Below are 17,854 nucleotides of genomic sequence, written 5' to 3' on the forward strand. Positions count from 1 at the left end.
AATGATTTGGTATTTATTACTTTGATACAGTTCAGGTCATCTAATCGAATGTGAACTTTATATGACTTCTGGTTACCCTTTTTGTTCGCTCTTCTGCGTAAAGGCTCAGGATGTCATACAGCCCGTTCCAGATTTATGCACTGTCCCCTATTCTGGCCTACTTTGGCTCTATACGCTGTATTTATACATTGTGTGTTGGTACTTTATAAAGTTATTTAAAAAAAAGTGTACATATTTAATTGGACCATGCTTTGTTAGCTGGAAGTATGCTTTCTCTACAATGTGCAATTGCAAAGGGGACCCTAAAATGTACAATGTAAGAGGGATTTTTTTTCACAATATTGCCATCCTAATTGGGGTTCCATGGGTGGAAGAGGCTGAAGGTCGCTGGCCAGCAGGAAGATGACGCTGATCCTTGTCCTCCAGAATCACAAAATTCTTCAACCTTTTGGGATTACGTGAAATTTAATGCTTTCAATAAATGGACAAATAACCACGGAAACTATTTTTTTTACAAAATTGTGTATTTACAGCAAAAATAGTGGCACACACAAACAGATGAAAAGAAAAAAAATAACTTTGATTTGCGCCCTCACTTGCTCCATGGCGCAACATTCCCCGTGATGATAGATCTGAGCTCCCTCCAGGTCACCCGAGCAGCAGGCAGGAGGAGCAACAGATGCCAAATGGGCAGGAGGGGCAGCAAATGCGAGAGGGGCACCATATTCCACAAGGGCAGGAGGGGCAGCAGATGGCACACAGCCAGGAGGGTAAACATGTTGCACAGGGGAAGGAGGGTAAACTGGTAGATGGTCTTGTGGAGTCCATGCTTCAACGGGTCAGAGCCATTGGCAGCACAAGGGGGGATTTTTTTAATATTGTGGCTGATCGGGATAGATAGATAGATAGATAGATAGATAGATAGATAGATAGATAGATAGATAGATAGGTAGATAGATAGATAGAATTGCTTAGGGGAGACCACACCAGCAATGCAAGTTTTCAGGTCTAGCTCTGCACCAATGGGTTTCTACAGACAGAATTATCAACAGTGACATCTACAGGCTAGAACAAGGTCCTGCTCTCTTCTAAAATTGCACAGAGCAGAATCAAAGTAAGAAATATTATCAATGTCCTTTTTAGCTAAAAAAAAATAAAAAAGAAAATATTTTATTTATATTTAATTTTACAGAATAGCTTTAAAAGATCACGTTTGAGTCATAATGCCTCATTTAATGTAAAATAAGTTTGTCTGGTCAATTGATTTTAGAAGTATTTGAAAGGCCAGTACGTTTAAATATATTCAACAGTAAGACAGCTAAAAAAAACAGTTTTTGAAGATCAACTTGGGTACATATGTTAATAAAATAGTGGATAACTCCTTTATGTTCAAAACAAATAACTTAAGCTTGCAGGTGCACCTAATTATCCGTTTGCCACCTTTTATTTTCATTTCACTTTCTGGTTTTCAATTTCTTATTTTTCTTATTAATTTGATTATAGATTTTCTTTTAATTCTACACGCTGTATTGTTTATTCACACTGCCTTAATTACACGCAACAAGCCTGAAGTTTTGCATTACAGAGGAGAAGTGCACAAATAACACGAACACAAAACCATAACATATGCATGAGCGACAAAGAAGTCATCAAGCAGCATAAGCGGAGTATTCACAAACAACCAATCAGAAGCGGATCGCTAGTGCCGAAGACCGTCATCATGATCATCCGCTATTTGCACCTCCCCCTGGCCACACGTAAATAATAAGGTTTTCCCAAGCGCATATACGTCATTGTTCTGGCCCAGATCTGTTTGCAATTGTGCGAAGACGAACTTACTGCACTCAGCCTCCGCTCCATCCCAATTATCCAAGCGCAAGCAGGCGTAAGTGGCAGAATCAGGAATATCTTCATGGGCGCTTATGTGTGCCCACTTCTCCGTGCATGCCAACTGGCGCCGTACTCACTCTGCATCATAGAGAGTGAATACTACGCAGAGAGAATTTCTGCTGGTGGCGTTTGTAGTTAAGGAATATTTCTCATAGTGTACATGTGTTCTTCTAAGAGACTGAAGAATTTCTCTCCCCTATTGTTGCTATCATAGCTGTAACACTGGCCTGTTTTCTACAACTGGCGGATGCATTTGCATCATCTGAGGAGCGGAAGGGGTTGATGAAGGTTTCTCACGAGGAACAGTTTCAGCCGCAGGACCCACTGAAGCTCTGTTAATAAGAAGCGTATGACCCGTCTGTCTGGATGAATGCCTGGTACTCCTTGCTTTTCTCTCTTACCCACTCACAGCATTTCAGCGGGGAGGAGTGCCAAAACTGCACTTGTTCCTGGTTTGTGAGCTAAGGCCTGCAGAGTAATTCATGTTGACAGGCGATACAGCAATATGGCTTTAGTTTGAGCCCTTTTCAGGAATCCTAATAGATTCTCTGACAACTTGGTGGCAACACATGCTCCGAGACATTCTCTCAGGACGGCTGTGAGGATTTGAGAGTTGAGCATCACATTCACAGCTTAACTCGACATTAAAAGAAAATCACAACTAGGAGAAAATAAAGTAAAACAGAACACGCAGTTTTTGGAAAGGAATGCATAAGATATATACCAGATTAAAATGGTTTCCCTTATGGTAAATTTCACTAATTAAATACACAGCTCAGGGTTCAGAGGTCACACAAAATGGTTAAAGTGTTCTTTGAGTTTCAGGGGAAAGAAATATGGTTTTTCTGTTTCCATTTTGTTCTGCCCGGACTAAGTTTACTCCTTTAGGCACTTTCATTGAAGAAACTATGAGGGTTTGGTTACATCCTCATAGGGCATTGTTTGAAGACAGGGGGTAGTTCACCATTTGGCACACCTGTTCCTCAGAGATGTCTTACAAAGCACAGACAAATCTAAACTTCATCAGTGTTCCTAAGAATTACCCATAACTGATAGACTATCTGCACTGTTGGAAGGGAACCTGCCTTGTTGAGTTAGCAGAGCTGGTAGTACTCTAGATGAAGGCAACTACTTTAAATGACTGCTTAAGTGCTTTACTATGCCAACAGTTACTAGTTTATCTGTTTTGTTTCTTAAAATGCCCTATTTCTCAATACAAATTCTCTTACTATGTATATAAGATGCAAAATGCTGCATTCTGATGACTAAATGTTGGTAGATTGGTGTGTGAACGAATGCAGGATACATGCACGCCTGCTCTTTCTACAAAATGAATGCTTAAGCAGATATCATTATCATCATCATCATTTATTTATATAGCGCCACTAATTCTGCAGCGCTGTACAGAGAATCATTCACATCAGTCCCTGCTCCATTGGAGCTTACAGTCTAAAATCCCTATAGACACACACTCACACACAGACAGAGAGGGAGAGACTAGGGTCAATTTTTGATTGCAGCAAATTAACCTACCAGTATGTTTTTGGAGTGTGGGAGGAAACTGGAGCACCTGGAGGAAACCCATGCAAACACAGGGAGAACATACAAACTCCACACAGATAAGGCCATGGTTGGGAATTGAACTCATGACCCCAGTGCTGTGAGGCAGATGTGCTAACCACTAGGCCACTGTGCTACCCGCAGATATGTGGATCTATGTGAGCACTGGCCAGCCAAATATAGAAAAAACATATGCATGGGGGATTACAGGTGCCCAGAATTACCCCTAGGACAGACATATTGATTAAAATATGAATAAACAAGGCAATTTCTAGCACAAGAAGTTGTACTGGCTTCCCTTCACAGAGCAGTCTGATGTGGAGGATTTTCCAGAGCAGGATATGCAGTATGCATATACATATCAGATGAATAATTTGATAAAAGGCAAAGTTAGGGGCAGATTCAATTCCCCATGTTGTTCTTTAGAATAACACAGCTGTGGGATTTGTCAGAAAATCTCAGCTGATTTTTACTTGCGACTCATAGAGCTGCGAGCTAAACTCAGCAGAGCGATTACCGTAGCAGCGGTAATAATGCGCAGAGGGAATTAAATCTGCCCCTTGGCATATTCTTATCAAAATATGACAGCTCACTGCCACTGTCCCAGCCAGTCAGTGACACATAGAAGCAGCAACCATTAGCACTGAGACTGACACCCCATCCCCTGCTGCCATCACACCCCCTGCTGGCTCCATACAGCTAAGGGGATGGGCACCTAGGGTGACTATTGTCCTTCCACCAGACCCGCTTCCTCTTAATTATTAAGGATGAATCATAAGTCTAAAGGACACTTGTAACTGGTCTATGCTTTATGCTCTATGTGGCTACAAAGCTACGCTCCCTACATCACATTTAAACCTCAGCAGAAGAGTAATGAAACATTAATGATAGGAATCTGGTTAGACCATGATTGTTACAGTGTTTATGGGTTTATTCCCAGCCCTTTGTGGGTAGTCCCTTGAAGCATGCACAAGTGTTTGAGTTATGTCTGATGATACTGTTACAACTGTACTGCCCACGTTGTTGCTGCAGATTTAAGTAACAGTTTTTATGGTTTTGAAAGGCAGCTTTTATTATTCAAATCTGTTTATACGCAATTAGGCTGTTGGAATGTAGCAGATCACAAACATGTTAGTAATTGGGTAGTGGAAGTACACAGAATCAGAGTTAATAGATGGACAGCATTTATTACTGTGTAGTTTGTGTTACAAAATAGGCCACTATTTATGGCTGCTTGTTAAGCAATTACAGCTCATTATATCCCTTCCAGCTGTCAAAATATAGGTGAAAGGACTACAGTTTCTAGTACATACAAGCACCGTGTTGAGTAATATTTAACATACAAACAATAGAACTGTGACACTGCTCCAGACTTGCAATATGGAAGTGGGTTTATCTAGGGCGAATGTTAGATGAATTGTTTATATCAGTTATCCACATATTCTGGGTGAAGTCCATCAGTGGTTATGTTATACTTGGATGCTGCATTCACTAAATGGGGGTCATTTATGCTGGAGAAAAAACACTCAGTGCAGCATGTCTTTTTACACTTCTGCCTTGCTATTTGCATACGCATAGATGACTATGCAGCTCATGCAAAGTCATGTGTAACCATGGATACCCCCTTATTAAAGAAACATTCCTAAATTACCAGTGTTGAGCTGCAAGTTAAATTCATACCTTGGTTGTGAAATTCATGCACCTGATTCAACATTTTCCAGCTTATAACTACAATGTTTACAAAAGAGCACATCTGTATTTGTGCATCGAGCGCAGAGTTTCTTAACTCCTGTCCTCACGCACCCCCAACAGCTCATGTTTTCAGGATTTCTTTAATCATGCACATGTGACTTAGTCTATCTGTTCCACAGGCAGAAATCCTCACAACATGAGTTGTCAGGGGTGCATGAGGACTGAAGTTAATAAACACTGCTCTAGTGGCTTGTGACTTCTCATTGAGTCTGCTTTTCCATGACCTCCAAAGAGGCGTAAAAAGTCAACCAGGTGGTGATCTGAAAAGCTCAGCAATTGTTGGGCATATCCAGGTCTGCACAGGCACAGGCAATTCATTTAAAAACAGAGAAGAATAGAGACATTTTGTATGGTTTTGACCTATGCCAGGCACATAAAATCCGCCTCCCTGATAAGTTCAGTGGTTGGCCTTAGGAAGAGCTGAATTCTGTTTGCAGCAGTAAAGCCACCTTCTTCCAGTGTACAAACAGATGCAGTGTAGACACAATCATGTCACAAATACAGTAACATTGTTTTTCATCTTTGTCAGGCATTTGTTGCCCATTGTATATGACCAGAAATGGGAGTTTAGCTACTGATAAAGTGGGAATTAACAGAAGCCTAAAACAACCAATGATCATTTGATGGATATAGTGTATGAGTTAAACAATGAAAGCAAGTGTCTGATTGTTCACTACATGTTTATACTTTATTAGTAAATACCCAAATGTTACATTTATTACTTAAAACAAACTCAAGAAATCACAGCGCTAAAGGACCAATTAATTCATAAATTGTATAATAAGAACCAAGGCAGAAAACCAATACAATAAGTAAAAAATACTTGGTTCTTATTATACAATTTATGAATTAATTGGTCCTTTAGCGCTGTGATTTCTTGAGTTTGTTGTCTGTTTTTGGGGATTAGCAATTGGCCCCTTTTTTCCACAGCTGCTTTATATTCCTTTTATATCATTTGTTTATTTATACAGCCTAGCACAGGATGTTGTCTCTTTTTCTTTGATATAACATTTATTACTTAAACTATATTATAAATCAGACAAGTGAACCCTAGTTTTGGCCCCACACACACTAATATCTGAAGTGGTCCAATATTGCATCATATGTGTTCCCAAGACACCACGATGCCTGATAATATACTGATTGAAATCAATTGGATTAATATTGGACATGCTGGAAAGTGCGGTTGGAGAATGATCACCATCGGCCTGTTTGTGTGGTCATCTTCCGCCCTCAGTGATGCCAGAAGAGATTTGGCTGCTCAGGCCAAGTGTCAAATGGCCGGATGTCATCCAACTTAGTCACTTATTGTATTGGCACATTGGACTATGCTCTTGGGCCCAGTGACGTGACCATACCACGTGTGACCGGTGCTGGCCTTATGAGTACTGGTCCAGTTTTAAAACATTGAGAATGCTCTTGCAGCTATAATTATGCAAGATAAATTAGTACCTCAAGATCTGTGATGGGCTCATCGCACTTATGGTAAAAATCAGAATGGATGTTTAAAACCTCCACATTTAAAGAAGAACTCCATCCAAAACTAAAAATCTAGTTTTGGTTGGAGATGAAGGTCAACATAGAATATGAAAGCACACATACCTTGTAAGGTCCCAACACTGGGGCCCTGCATAGCATTAAGATCTATGCTTACTGTGTAAATCCATCTCCACACAAAACTTCTTTCTTGGTTTGGATGGAGTTATACTTTCAATAATAGAGTCAGGAATAGCTACACAATTATTAAAAGTAGTTTATCTTTAATGTTTACTTTTGCAGAGGCTACAATATATCACAACTGTATACATTTTACATTAAACACCTATTTTACAAATGAAAGTTCAGCAATAATGATATAAGAATAAAAAATAACAAAACTGGATTTGTCAAAAAGGATGAATATTATTTACTTTTAAATATTACATCACAGTTTACAATGAATTATTGTTTCATATTTACCTATGTTTAGAATAATCACACACTCCATAATAAAATATGATTTTTTGTGCAAAGAAAATATTAACAACTTAAAACAGAACACTTCCCTGTAAAATATCCCATCTAAACAAAATCTGATTTATAATTTCCCTTTTCTTTCTGAAAATATAATTTATTACAGAACATTTACAACACAGATACAGCATTTAATTCCCGTCCAATATTCATCATAGAATTAATACAATATTGACTCAGAGGGAATGATTGCATTAACAAAAGACATTGTCATATAAAGGGAGGTACTTACTGTAATATAAGAACTAATAAATGTATAATAAACAAATTCCCTTGTAAAAGAAGCATTTCATCCAAACAAAACAGAAGTCTTGAAGTTTAATCTACTGTATTTAAAATGCACCTTTGTGTCTAACTCAATATCACCAATAATAACAGACAGCAAATATATAAAGCTCTCAGAAACATATTGTAAATTAACACCCAAAAATTCTACAGTAACACTCATTATCAGATTGTATACACTTCCCATGGAAACAAGATTTCAGAAGTGGGTCTGTCTGACAGATTTGTTTCTATTTTCTTAAGAGGCATTAATGGGGACTCTTCTATTTTCAAAAATTGTGCACAAAGACCCCCACTAATAGGTCAAGGTGAGCCTCCAAGACGCTGCATAAGAGGCTGAATGAGGCTTCTCAACCAAAAAATGAAGGGTTCAGTATGAGATGAACATCCGAATATTGAGCTTCTGGGCCCGATTCATTAAGGAACGTAAATGCCGATTATGGTTGTATTTTGTGTTAACTTGTACTGTGCATGCCCAGAAATGGACTACATGGAGTGAACGCAAGTGCATCTAGTTCATCTTCAAACGCGAACCTTCCAACAGCCTATGATTTCACGGGAAGAATGGGGAGGGGAAGGGGCATATGCATGTAGTCAATGTACAGTGAGGGTGTGTCACGCCTCAAGCACATACAAGCTTTTCTATTCAAGCTTTGGGCGTCTCTCAGATACGTGTTTTTCTGTCGTATTACTTGCACCAGTTGTAAGTGCCAAGTAATACAGACGTGTATGCATGTTAGATCATGTTTCAAGAGCAACTGTAAAAATGCATTTAATTTACAGTAGACATGAAAAACATCCTGATAAATGTATTTCATGAAAAAACATTTAATGTTTTTCATTAATAACAATATTATTAACAGGTGACAATAATTGAATGTTTTTTCTTTTTGTGTGTTCTGCTCGGATTTTATATCCCTTATATTCCACATATGTATTGTATGTATCCTGCAGTGTATTGTCTGTCTCAATACGGCAAGTTCCGTCTATGCAGAGCGTACCTACACCTGTTCAACAAGAGACATTTCTTCAGATCCGGTTGAATACGGACATGTATATCCCCGAATTACGTGCATTTTAAAAAGTGCACAATACATTTGCTTTGTGTGACTTAAAGAATCAGGTGCAATAAATTATTAGTGTTAGCTATCACCAGTAGTTTACTTGCATTGTCCTTGAGGAGCTTGAAGTTGCACTTTTCTCAATTTAGTCCTCATTGTGCCTTTCTAATTCATCTTTTGATATCTCTCTTCCAATGGACCATAGGAAAAATTAACTGGGCTTAATGTATGTACATTGGGTTGGAGTTATGCAACATTGTTCAAAAAAGGAGAGAAAAAATTAAATGAAATAGTTGGAAGTGGATAGTCAAAGAGGTGTTCCTGTAGAATGGGGAGAGGAACCGACTATACCAGATAAGCTACCAATCATTTCACATGGAGGGAACTGGGGATTGCCAAGAATGGGGGTCATGGGAGAATTCCTAAATTTAAGAATATCATGGGAGCATGACTCTGCTCCCAAGCCAAACTAAAATAAGGTTTGTTTATTGCCCGGTCTGTTATTCTGTGCTGCTGTCTTTGGCATACCAATATATAATTGTTATACCAATATAATTGGGAACTACCAGTAAAGCTATTCGAGCACGGCCAGCTTCTTAGCCATCTGTGCTGCTACCTGATACAATATTCTGGTATCCAGTGTTGCCTTTATTTTTACTCTGTGAATCTCACCTTATAATCAATGGGACAGTTCATAATTCTAATTTATAACAAGGTAGTTATTTTTACTACCCACTACACACTGGGACTATTTTATATACATATACATACACGTATATATATATATATATATATATATATATATATATATATATATATATATATATATATATATAATTGGTGCTAGTATGCTACCTGTTCATACCCTGGAATTTGGGATCCCTCCTAAAGGTGACATGGCAGTTGGCATTTTCGTCTCGAAGCGTTGGGGCCATTGGTTCTGTTCCACCCAGAGCACTGTCTGTGTGGGATTTGTATGGTCTCCCTGTGTTTGTATGGGTTTCCGCACACCATCCAATCGCATAGTGATACTGACAGGTTAAATGACTTCTATCAAAATAGACATGTGTGTGTGTCTGTATGGTAGGGAATTTACACTGTAAGCTCCAATGTGGTAGGGATTGCTATGAATGATTGCATATTCTCTGGAAAGCACTGCATGATGTGGTTTAACATTATACACATAAATGTTAATAATAATTGAAGTGGTATATGACTGCACTCATCTGCAACTCAGTAGGGAGCCAAGGAGACAGCTCAGAGATGAGCTGTGGTGTGTCCTACAGGAGGCAGGTGAGAGAAGTTGAAGACCCAGACCTAAAACAAGTAGGATTATGAAAGACAGGAGCACAGAATAGTTCAGGATTACAGAGAGGCCAGACTGCTATGGTAACTGGAGACGGGAGGGAGTCCTGTCACGGAACGATCACAGTGTCTGGCTGAGGAGATTATTCAGCAGTACCAGGATTGTGGACCTTGTATTAGAGCAAAAAGTGGAAAGCAGCTTAGCTGCCAATTTTATAGAAAGGGATCAAGAAGTGAGTACCCTGAATGGGACTAGGGGGTAGAATTATCAAACCTTCAAAAAAGGAAAAGTGGGGTGTTACCCATAGCAACCAGTGGGATTCTATCTGTCATGTTCTAGACTGTACTAGATAAATGACAAAATCTGATTGGTTGCTATGGGCAACTCCTTGACCCCCACCTTCTTCTTAGAAGTGGAAGTTTAGAAGTGGCTGTATAAAAATATAATGGGAATTTAAGTGAATGGAATGTGATAGTTTCACCATGACGGTAGTAGAAGAAGTGGTGTATTGACATACCAACATATACACCCCTACTTCCACCACTGCTATATGTATACAGTACATATATATGCCATATGGTATATAGGCAGTGGCGGATCCAGCGGGGTACAATTGCGGCAATCAGAGTGGCCGGGCAGCATCCTCTGTCTACCTGTGTCTGCCAACATCTGTATGTATAGATTGTGCTGGACACTAAATCACCCCCCCCCCCCCAAAAAAAAAAAAATATCTCGGTCCGCCATGTATAAAATCAGCACTAATATCCACTTCCAGAAGATATATGGAATATAATTGAGGATCTAATGAGCAGTACCTATTAATAAAGGTTGGGTCAAAGTGTTTTGCAGTGATGTTTTGACGGGTTGACAGACAATGAATTTGTTGAATAAGGTTGTACGCATGTGTATATATGTCATACTCTGCATAAATTACAGATGGGCTACATCAGGATTAGTAACAGTGAAAAGACTGAATACAGTAGAGTGGGGAGAGATTGCAGCACCTAGAATCTCCTCTATTGACCAGAAATACTGTTCAAAATATACAGAAAAGCTGTTGCCATTTCCAGCACTGATTCCTCTATGCATAGCGGTGCGATTGGTAGACTTTTGCAGAACAGGAAACATATATACTGTTTGTGACATGTATGTATACATGGAAAATTAATATTTTAATGTATAAGTGGCATCCTACATATATATTTTGCACTTACCACTGAGTTGTGTCACACATTTTTGCATATTAATGGTTCCATTGAAACACAATTTTGGTGACATTTGGTATAATACACAGTTCTCTATTTTTGATTGTTTATGTGGCTGAAACATTGGAGCAGAGTCAAATTTCATATCTAATGAAACAATGATTATCCAGATATACACGACTATTTGCTATTAACAGGTGCAAAGATACCTGTACAAGGTGGGCTGAGGAACCTAAACAGAAAACAAAAGTAACAATAAAGATCCAGGGAAATGTTAATACATGAAGAAATAGAAGAAAAGAAAGAAATATTACATTCATGTGTATGTTTTATATTGACTGCAGAGAATGCGTTTTACTTTTCCCATCTTATATTAAACAGTTTTGTAAAAAGCTAGAACACATCAGTTTAGGGAAAACAGGAACAATCTTGACCCCTATTTGGTTCTCAGTCCAGTCCCATAATTCAGTCAGACTCTCCAACCGTGCTGCATTACAAGCTGCCACCTCCCTGCTGTGTGTGGCGTTTAATGGAAGTAGCATTGAGAAAGATGACCCACAAATCCTTCCTGTCCGGGGAGAGCAGAGCGGTCGGGTGCCATGTAGGATTTTCACAGATGTTTATGAACATGTTTCTGTCTGATCTCAATTAACATTTTACAATTTCTGCAAATTCACGGTACATAAAGTATCTCTCTGGCATTGACCTGCAACTGAATATTACCATCATCTACAGCCTATGCAGAAACAGGCAGGGCTTGTAGTCTACTACTTATTACATAGAATCAATATTTTACATGTTTCAAAATCATTATGTCGCACTGGAGGTTTTTCCTGTATGGTTAAAGCAATATTACATAAACACTAATAGAAATAATTAGAAAAAGGAACCTGAAAACCTTACATTTAAAGTAATTGACTCAAATATGGACATTTTGCTGTGTTAAGCCATGTATATAAACACGTTATGTTAATATATTGTTGCCTGTATAAATTTTCTGCATGGATCACAGAGGAGAGATTGTAAAATAAAACAAAAACAGCTAGGACTTGATGGGTGCTTGCCTTTTTTTAACCTAAGGATGTATGTACTGTGATTTTGTCTGACTATTACAAAAGTACTGTGTAGTATTAAACTAGAACGTAGAGCTTTGTTTTGTGCCTGTTTCTCCAGGATTTCAGGGATTGTAAGTATATACTTATTTGTAGCTCTAGTACTCACAAGTAAATTAACTGTTTGAAACACTATATTGGAACTAAGTGAAAATCAGATTGTCTCCATGGCACAATGTAAAATCTGCGATCTCCTCCACAGGACTGCAATATCCATAGGAAATACCGTTTCTTGTTATTGGATGTTTTATTCATAATCTAAATGTAATATCCCAGTTTCTACTCATGCAGTATCGCTCCCACATACTGCAATGGAGAGCATAGGACGTACATTCTTCCACAGTGGGTGTCTGAGAGTGACTGTGAGCCAGGTCATAGCATGGGACTGTAGCTGATGAAGAAATGTAAAGATTATGCTGGGAAATTAAAATGGAGATTTTTTTTGCTTTGTTTTTTTTTTCATTTAATCAGTTATGACCTTAAAAATCTTAACTTACTAATGGGTGAAAATCCTGTAATCATTGTATGTCCCCATAAGCAGGAAAGACACGTATCTCTGGCTACTCTCTAGCTGCTGGTTTACCAGATTCAGATGGCAGGTTGCACCTAATCTGCCTTGGAGACATTTGCAGGCCCGGAGCATTGTAGAATGAGATCTTGCAAGTTCAGGCTTTTTGCCCTATAAGTGAATCATGCCTTTGGTTGTAGCTCTGTAGCAGTTGTATTTTTGAAAGTTATGGCATGAGAATAACTACCGATATCTGCAAGCCACAGCATTTACATTCTTTACCACATAAAAACCTATGCTCAGCGGAGGAATGACGAGTGTACGGCCAGGTCTTAGTGGTCTGGGTTTAAGGTCTGGAAGTGTTCCATCATCAACCAAAGCAAGATGCTGTCCATTAAGCTGCACTGACCTGTGGAAACATAAACCCATGAATGTATTACTATTATTATAATTATATAGGACTATAAAACCCTTGGTGTACATGATTAGGATAAGTGAGGTCACAGAGGAGGACATTAACAATGTAAAGGAATGGAACATCCAACCAAATACTTTTATAAAAGTCATCTCTCAGGAAGTGTAAAGTGGCCTTATAATTTATAGTGTGAAGTGTGATATTTCTTATAAAACAAAGTGCTCATATTGAAAATAGCTACTGTGTGTACTGTTAATATTTAGAGTGATTTATACAGATATTAATATGACAAGTGTACTCTATTATAACCTAGGAATAAAGTTTAGTAGTGCTAATGTACGTTTAAATGATATTAAAACACCCAACTGCAGATAATAAATTAAAAACCGGAATGTGTAGGATTAAATCTGCAACTAAGAATTGTGCATAAAGATATGCAAATAATATGCTATTGCTATTGAACAGAAAAGGTTCGTTCAAAGGGCTATTGTGTAAATGTAAGAGCTTGTTGAACTTGCTTAGTTGTTGAGATACACTCTGCTTTAGAGTGTATCTAACAATACCTGTATCTGAAGATTACCTTCAGTGTGTTGGGAAGTTTATGCTATTCTCTGCTCATGTCCAGCCCCCACCTTCACCTCATTTGTCTGGCTTCAGATATTTTAAAATCACCAGAAAAATATCTGGACATTTAAATCAACATAAACTTTGTATAGTAAGTTACACTGTTCTATAGTACTGGATTTTAATATTGTACCATTCTTAGAAGTAAGAGGGAAAGGTCAAGTGCTTCATTCAAATATTTGTGTATGAAATGACATAACATTCAGACAGGCAATCTCAGCAATGTGCACCATGAATCATTTTAGAATAAATTCTGTCACATACATTATACAGTTCTCTCTCCTAACAAATGTGCATTCTATGACACTCTCTTTGTATCTCAACCCTCTGTATGACAACAGCATTGACTTGTGTTTGAAACATACATGGCGTTATATGCCGACTGCTGGTTCTCACAGTGATTACTTAGAAGAACCATGTAGAGGGCAGTGCTGTGACTATAATGGGGCAACCGGAGTAAGCTGTTTTGGGGTCTGTCAATTTAATGAGGCTACATGCGTAAGTTGTTCTGTGGGATGTCATTATAATGAGACTACATGAGTAAGCTGTTTGTGGGCTGTGACTATAATGAGGCTACAAGAGTCAGCTGTGTTTGGGGCTGTGACTATAAAGGGGCTACATGAGTCAGCTGTTCTGGGGGCTGTCACTATAATGAGGTTACATGAGTCAGCTGTTTCGGGGACTGTCACTATAATGAGGCTACATGAGTCAGCTGTTTTGCGGGCTGTGATTATAATGAGGTTACATGAGTCAGCTGTTTTTGGGGCTGTGACTATAATGAGGTTACATGAGTCAGCTGTTTGGGGGCTGTCACTATAATAAGGTTACATGAGTCAGCTGCTTTGCGGGCTGTGACTATAATGAGGTTACATGAGTCAGCTGTTTCGGGGGCTGTGATTATAATGAGGTTACATGAGTCAGCTGTTTTTGGGGCTGTGACTATAATGAGGTTACATGAGTCAGCTGTTTCAGGGGCTGTCCCTATAATGAGGTTACATGAGTCAGCTGTTTTTGGGGCTGTGACTATAATGAGGCTACATGAGTCAGCTGTTTCAGGGGCTGTCCCTATAATGAGGCTACATGAGTCAGCTGCTTTGCGGGCTGTGACTATAATGAGGTTATATGAGTCAGCTGTTTCGGGGGCTGTGACTATAATGAGGCTACATGAGTCAGCTGTTTCAGGGGCTGTCCCTATAATGAGGTTACATGAGTCAGCTGTTTCGGGGGCTGTCACTATAATGAGGTTACATGAGTCAGCTGCTTTGCGGGCTGTGACTATAATGAGGTTATATGAGTCAGCTGTTTCGGGGGCTGTGACTATAATGAGGCTACATGAGTCAGCTGTTTCGGGGGCTGTGACTATAATGAGGCTACATGAGTCAGCTGTTTCGGGGGCTGTGACTATAATGAGGCTACATGAGTCAGCTGTTTCGGGGGCTGTTACTATAATGAGGCTACATGAGTCAGCTGTTTCGGGGACTGTCCCTATAATGAGGTTACATGAGTCAGCTGCTTTGCGGGCTGTGACTATAATGAGGTTACATGAGTCAGCTGTTTCGGGGGCTGTGACTATAATGAGGCTACATGAGTCAGCTGTTTCGGGGGCTGTGACTATAATGAGGCTACATGAGTCAGCTGTTTCGGGGGCTGTGACTATAATGAGGCTACATGAGTCAGCTGTTTCGGGGGCTGTCACTATAATGAGGTTACATGAGTCAGCTGCTTTGCGGGCTTTCACTATAATGAGGTTACATGAGTCAGCTGTTTCGGGGGCTGTCACTATAATGAGGTTACATGAGTCAGCTGTTTCGGGGGCTGTCACTATAATGAGGTTACATGAGTCAGCTGTTTCGGGGGCTGTCACTATAATGAGGTTACATGAGTCAGCTGTTTCGGGGGCTGTCACTATAATGAGGTTACATGAGTCAGCTGTTTCAGGGGCTGTCCCTATAATGAGGTTACATGAGTCAGCTGCTTTGCGGGCTTTCACTATAATGAGGTTACATGAGTCAGCTGTTTCGGGAGCTGTCACTATAATGAGGTTACATGAGTCAGCTGTTTCGGGTGAGAGAGGGGAACATGAATTACGTTGGAGGGTGAGAGAGACGAACATGAATTACGTTAGATAGTGAGAGAGGGGAACATGAATTACGTTGGATGGTGAGAGAGGGGAACATGAATTACGTTGGAGGGTGAGAGAGGGGAACATGAACTACGTTGGAGGGTGAGAGAGACGAACATGAATTACGTTGGAGGGTGAGAGAGACGAACATGAATTACGTTGGAGGGTGAGAGAGACGAACATGAGTTACGTTGGAGGGTGAGAGAGACGAACATGAATTACGTTGGAGGGTGAGAGAGGGGAACATGAACTACGTTGGCTGGTGAGAGAGGGGAACATGAACTGCGTTTTTAGGGTGAGAGAGGGGAACATGAATTACGTTGGAGGGTGAGAGAGGGGAACATGAATTACGTTGGAGGGTGAGAGAGACGAACATGAATTACGTTGGATGGTTAGAGAGACGAACATGAATTACGTTGGAGGGTGAGAGAGACGAACATGAATTACGTTGGAGGGTGAGAGAGACGAACATGAATTACGTTGGAGGGTGAGAGAGGGGAACATGAATTACGTTGGAGGGTGAGAGAGGGGAACATGAATTACGTTGGAGGGTGAGAGAGACGAACATGAATTACGTTGGATGGTTAGAGAGACGAACATGAATTACGTTGGAGGGTGAGAGAGACGAACATGAATTACGTTGGATGGTGAGAGAGACGAACATGAATTACGTTGGAGGGTGAGAGAGGGGAACATGAACTACGTTGGAGGGTGAGAGAGACGAACATGAATTACATTGGAGGGTGAGAGAGGGGAACATGAATTACGTTGGAGGGTGAGAGAGACGAACATGAATTACGTTGGATGGTGAGAGAGACAAACATGAATTACGTTGGAGGGTAAGAGAGGGGAACATGAACTACGTTGGCTGGTGAGAGAGGGGAACATGAACTGCGTTGGAGGGTGAGAGAGGGGAACATGAACTACGTTGGAGGGTGAGAGAGGGGAACATGAATTACGTTGGAGGGTGAGAGAGGGGAACATGAACTACGTTGGAGGGTGAGAGAGACGAACATGAATTACGTTGGAGGGTGAGAGAGACGAACATGAATTACGTTGGATGGTGAGAGAGACGAACATGAATTACGTTGGAGGGTGAGAGAGGGGAACATGAACTACGTTGGAGGGTGAGAGAGACGAACATGAATTACGTTGGAGGGTGAGAGAGGGGAACATGAACTACGTTGGAGGGTGAGAGAGACGAACATGAATTACGTTGGAGGGTGAGAGAGACGAACATGAATTACGTTGGATGGTGAGAGAGGGGAACATGAATTACGTTGGAGGGTGAGAGAGGGGAACATGAACTACGTTGGAGGGTGAGAGAGACGAACATGAATTACGTTGGAGGGTGAGAGAGACGAACATGAATTACGTTGGAGGGTGAGAGAGACGAACATGAATTACGTTGGAGGGTGAGAGAGACGAACATGAATTACGTTGGATGGTGAGAGAGACGAACATGAATTACGTTGGAGGGTGAGAGAGGGGAACATGAACTACGTTGGCTGGTGAGAGAGGGGAACATGAACTGCGTTTTTAGGGTGAGAGAGGGGAACATGAATTACGTTGGAGGGTGAGAGAGACGAACATGAATTACGTTGGAGGGTGAGAGAGGGGAACATGAATTACGTTGGAGGGTGAGAGAGACGAACATGAATTACGTTGGAGGGTGAGAGAGACGAACATGAATTACGTTGGATGGTTAGAGAGACGAACATGAATTACGTTGGAGGGTGAGAGAGACGAACATGAATTACGTTGGATGGTGAGAGAGACGAACATGAATTACGTTGGAGGGTGAGAGAGGGGAACATGAACTACGTTGGAGGGTGAGAGAGACGAACATGAATTACATTGGAGGGTGAGAGAGGGGAACATGAATTACGTTGGAGGGTGAGAGAGGGGAACATGAATTACGTTGGAGGGTGAGAGAGACGAACATGAATTACGTTAGATAGTGAGAGAGGGGAACATGAATTACGTTGGATGGTGAGAGAG

The 17,854-nt window shown here is 40.2% G+C and overlaps 1 protein-coding gene across 1 annotated transcript in view; it reads right to left on the reverse strand.

The window, feature by feature from the left end:
- Positions 1-10,610: 10,610 nt before the first annotated feature.
- The window catches only part of HPSE2 (heparanase 2 (inactive)), a 267,375-nt gene continuing 260,131 nt past the window's right edge, over positions 10,611-17,854 (reverse strand). The window contains exon 12 of the mRNA XM_075215955.1: positions 10,611-13,101. Coding sequence (XP_075072056.1) covers positions 12,936-13,101 — 166 coding nt within the window. The 3' untranslated portion in view covers positions 10,611-12,935. The remainder of the gene's footprint in view (positions 13,102-17,854) is intronic.

This window comes from Mixophyes fleayi, chromosome 6, assembly GCF_038048845.1.
Source record: "Mixophyes fleayi isolate aMixFle1 chromosome 6, aMixFle1.hap1, whole genome shotgun sequence".
In the NCBI taxonomy this organism is placed as follows: domain Eukaryota; kingdom Metazoa; phylum Chordata; class Amphibia; order Anura; family Limnodynastidae; genus Mixophyes; species Mixophyes fleayi.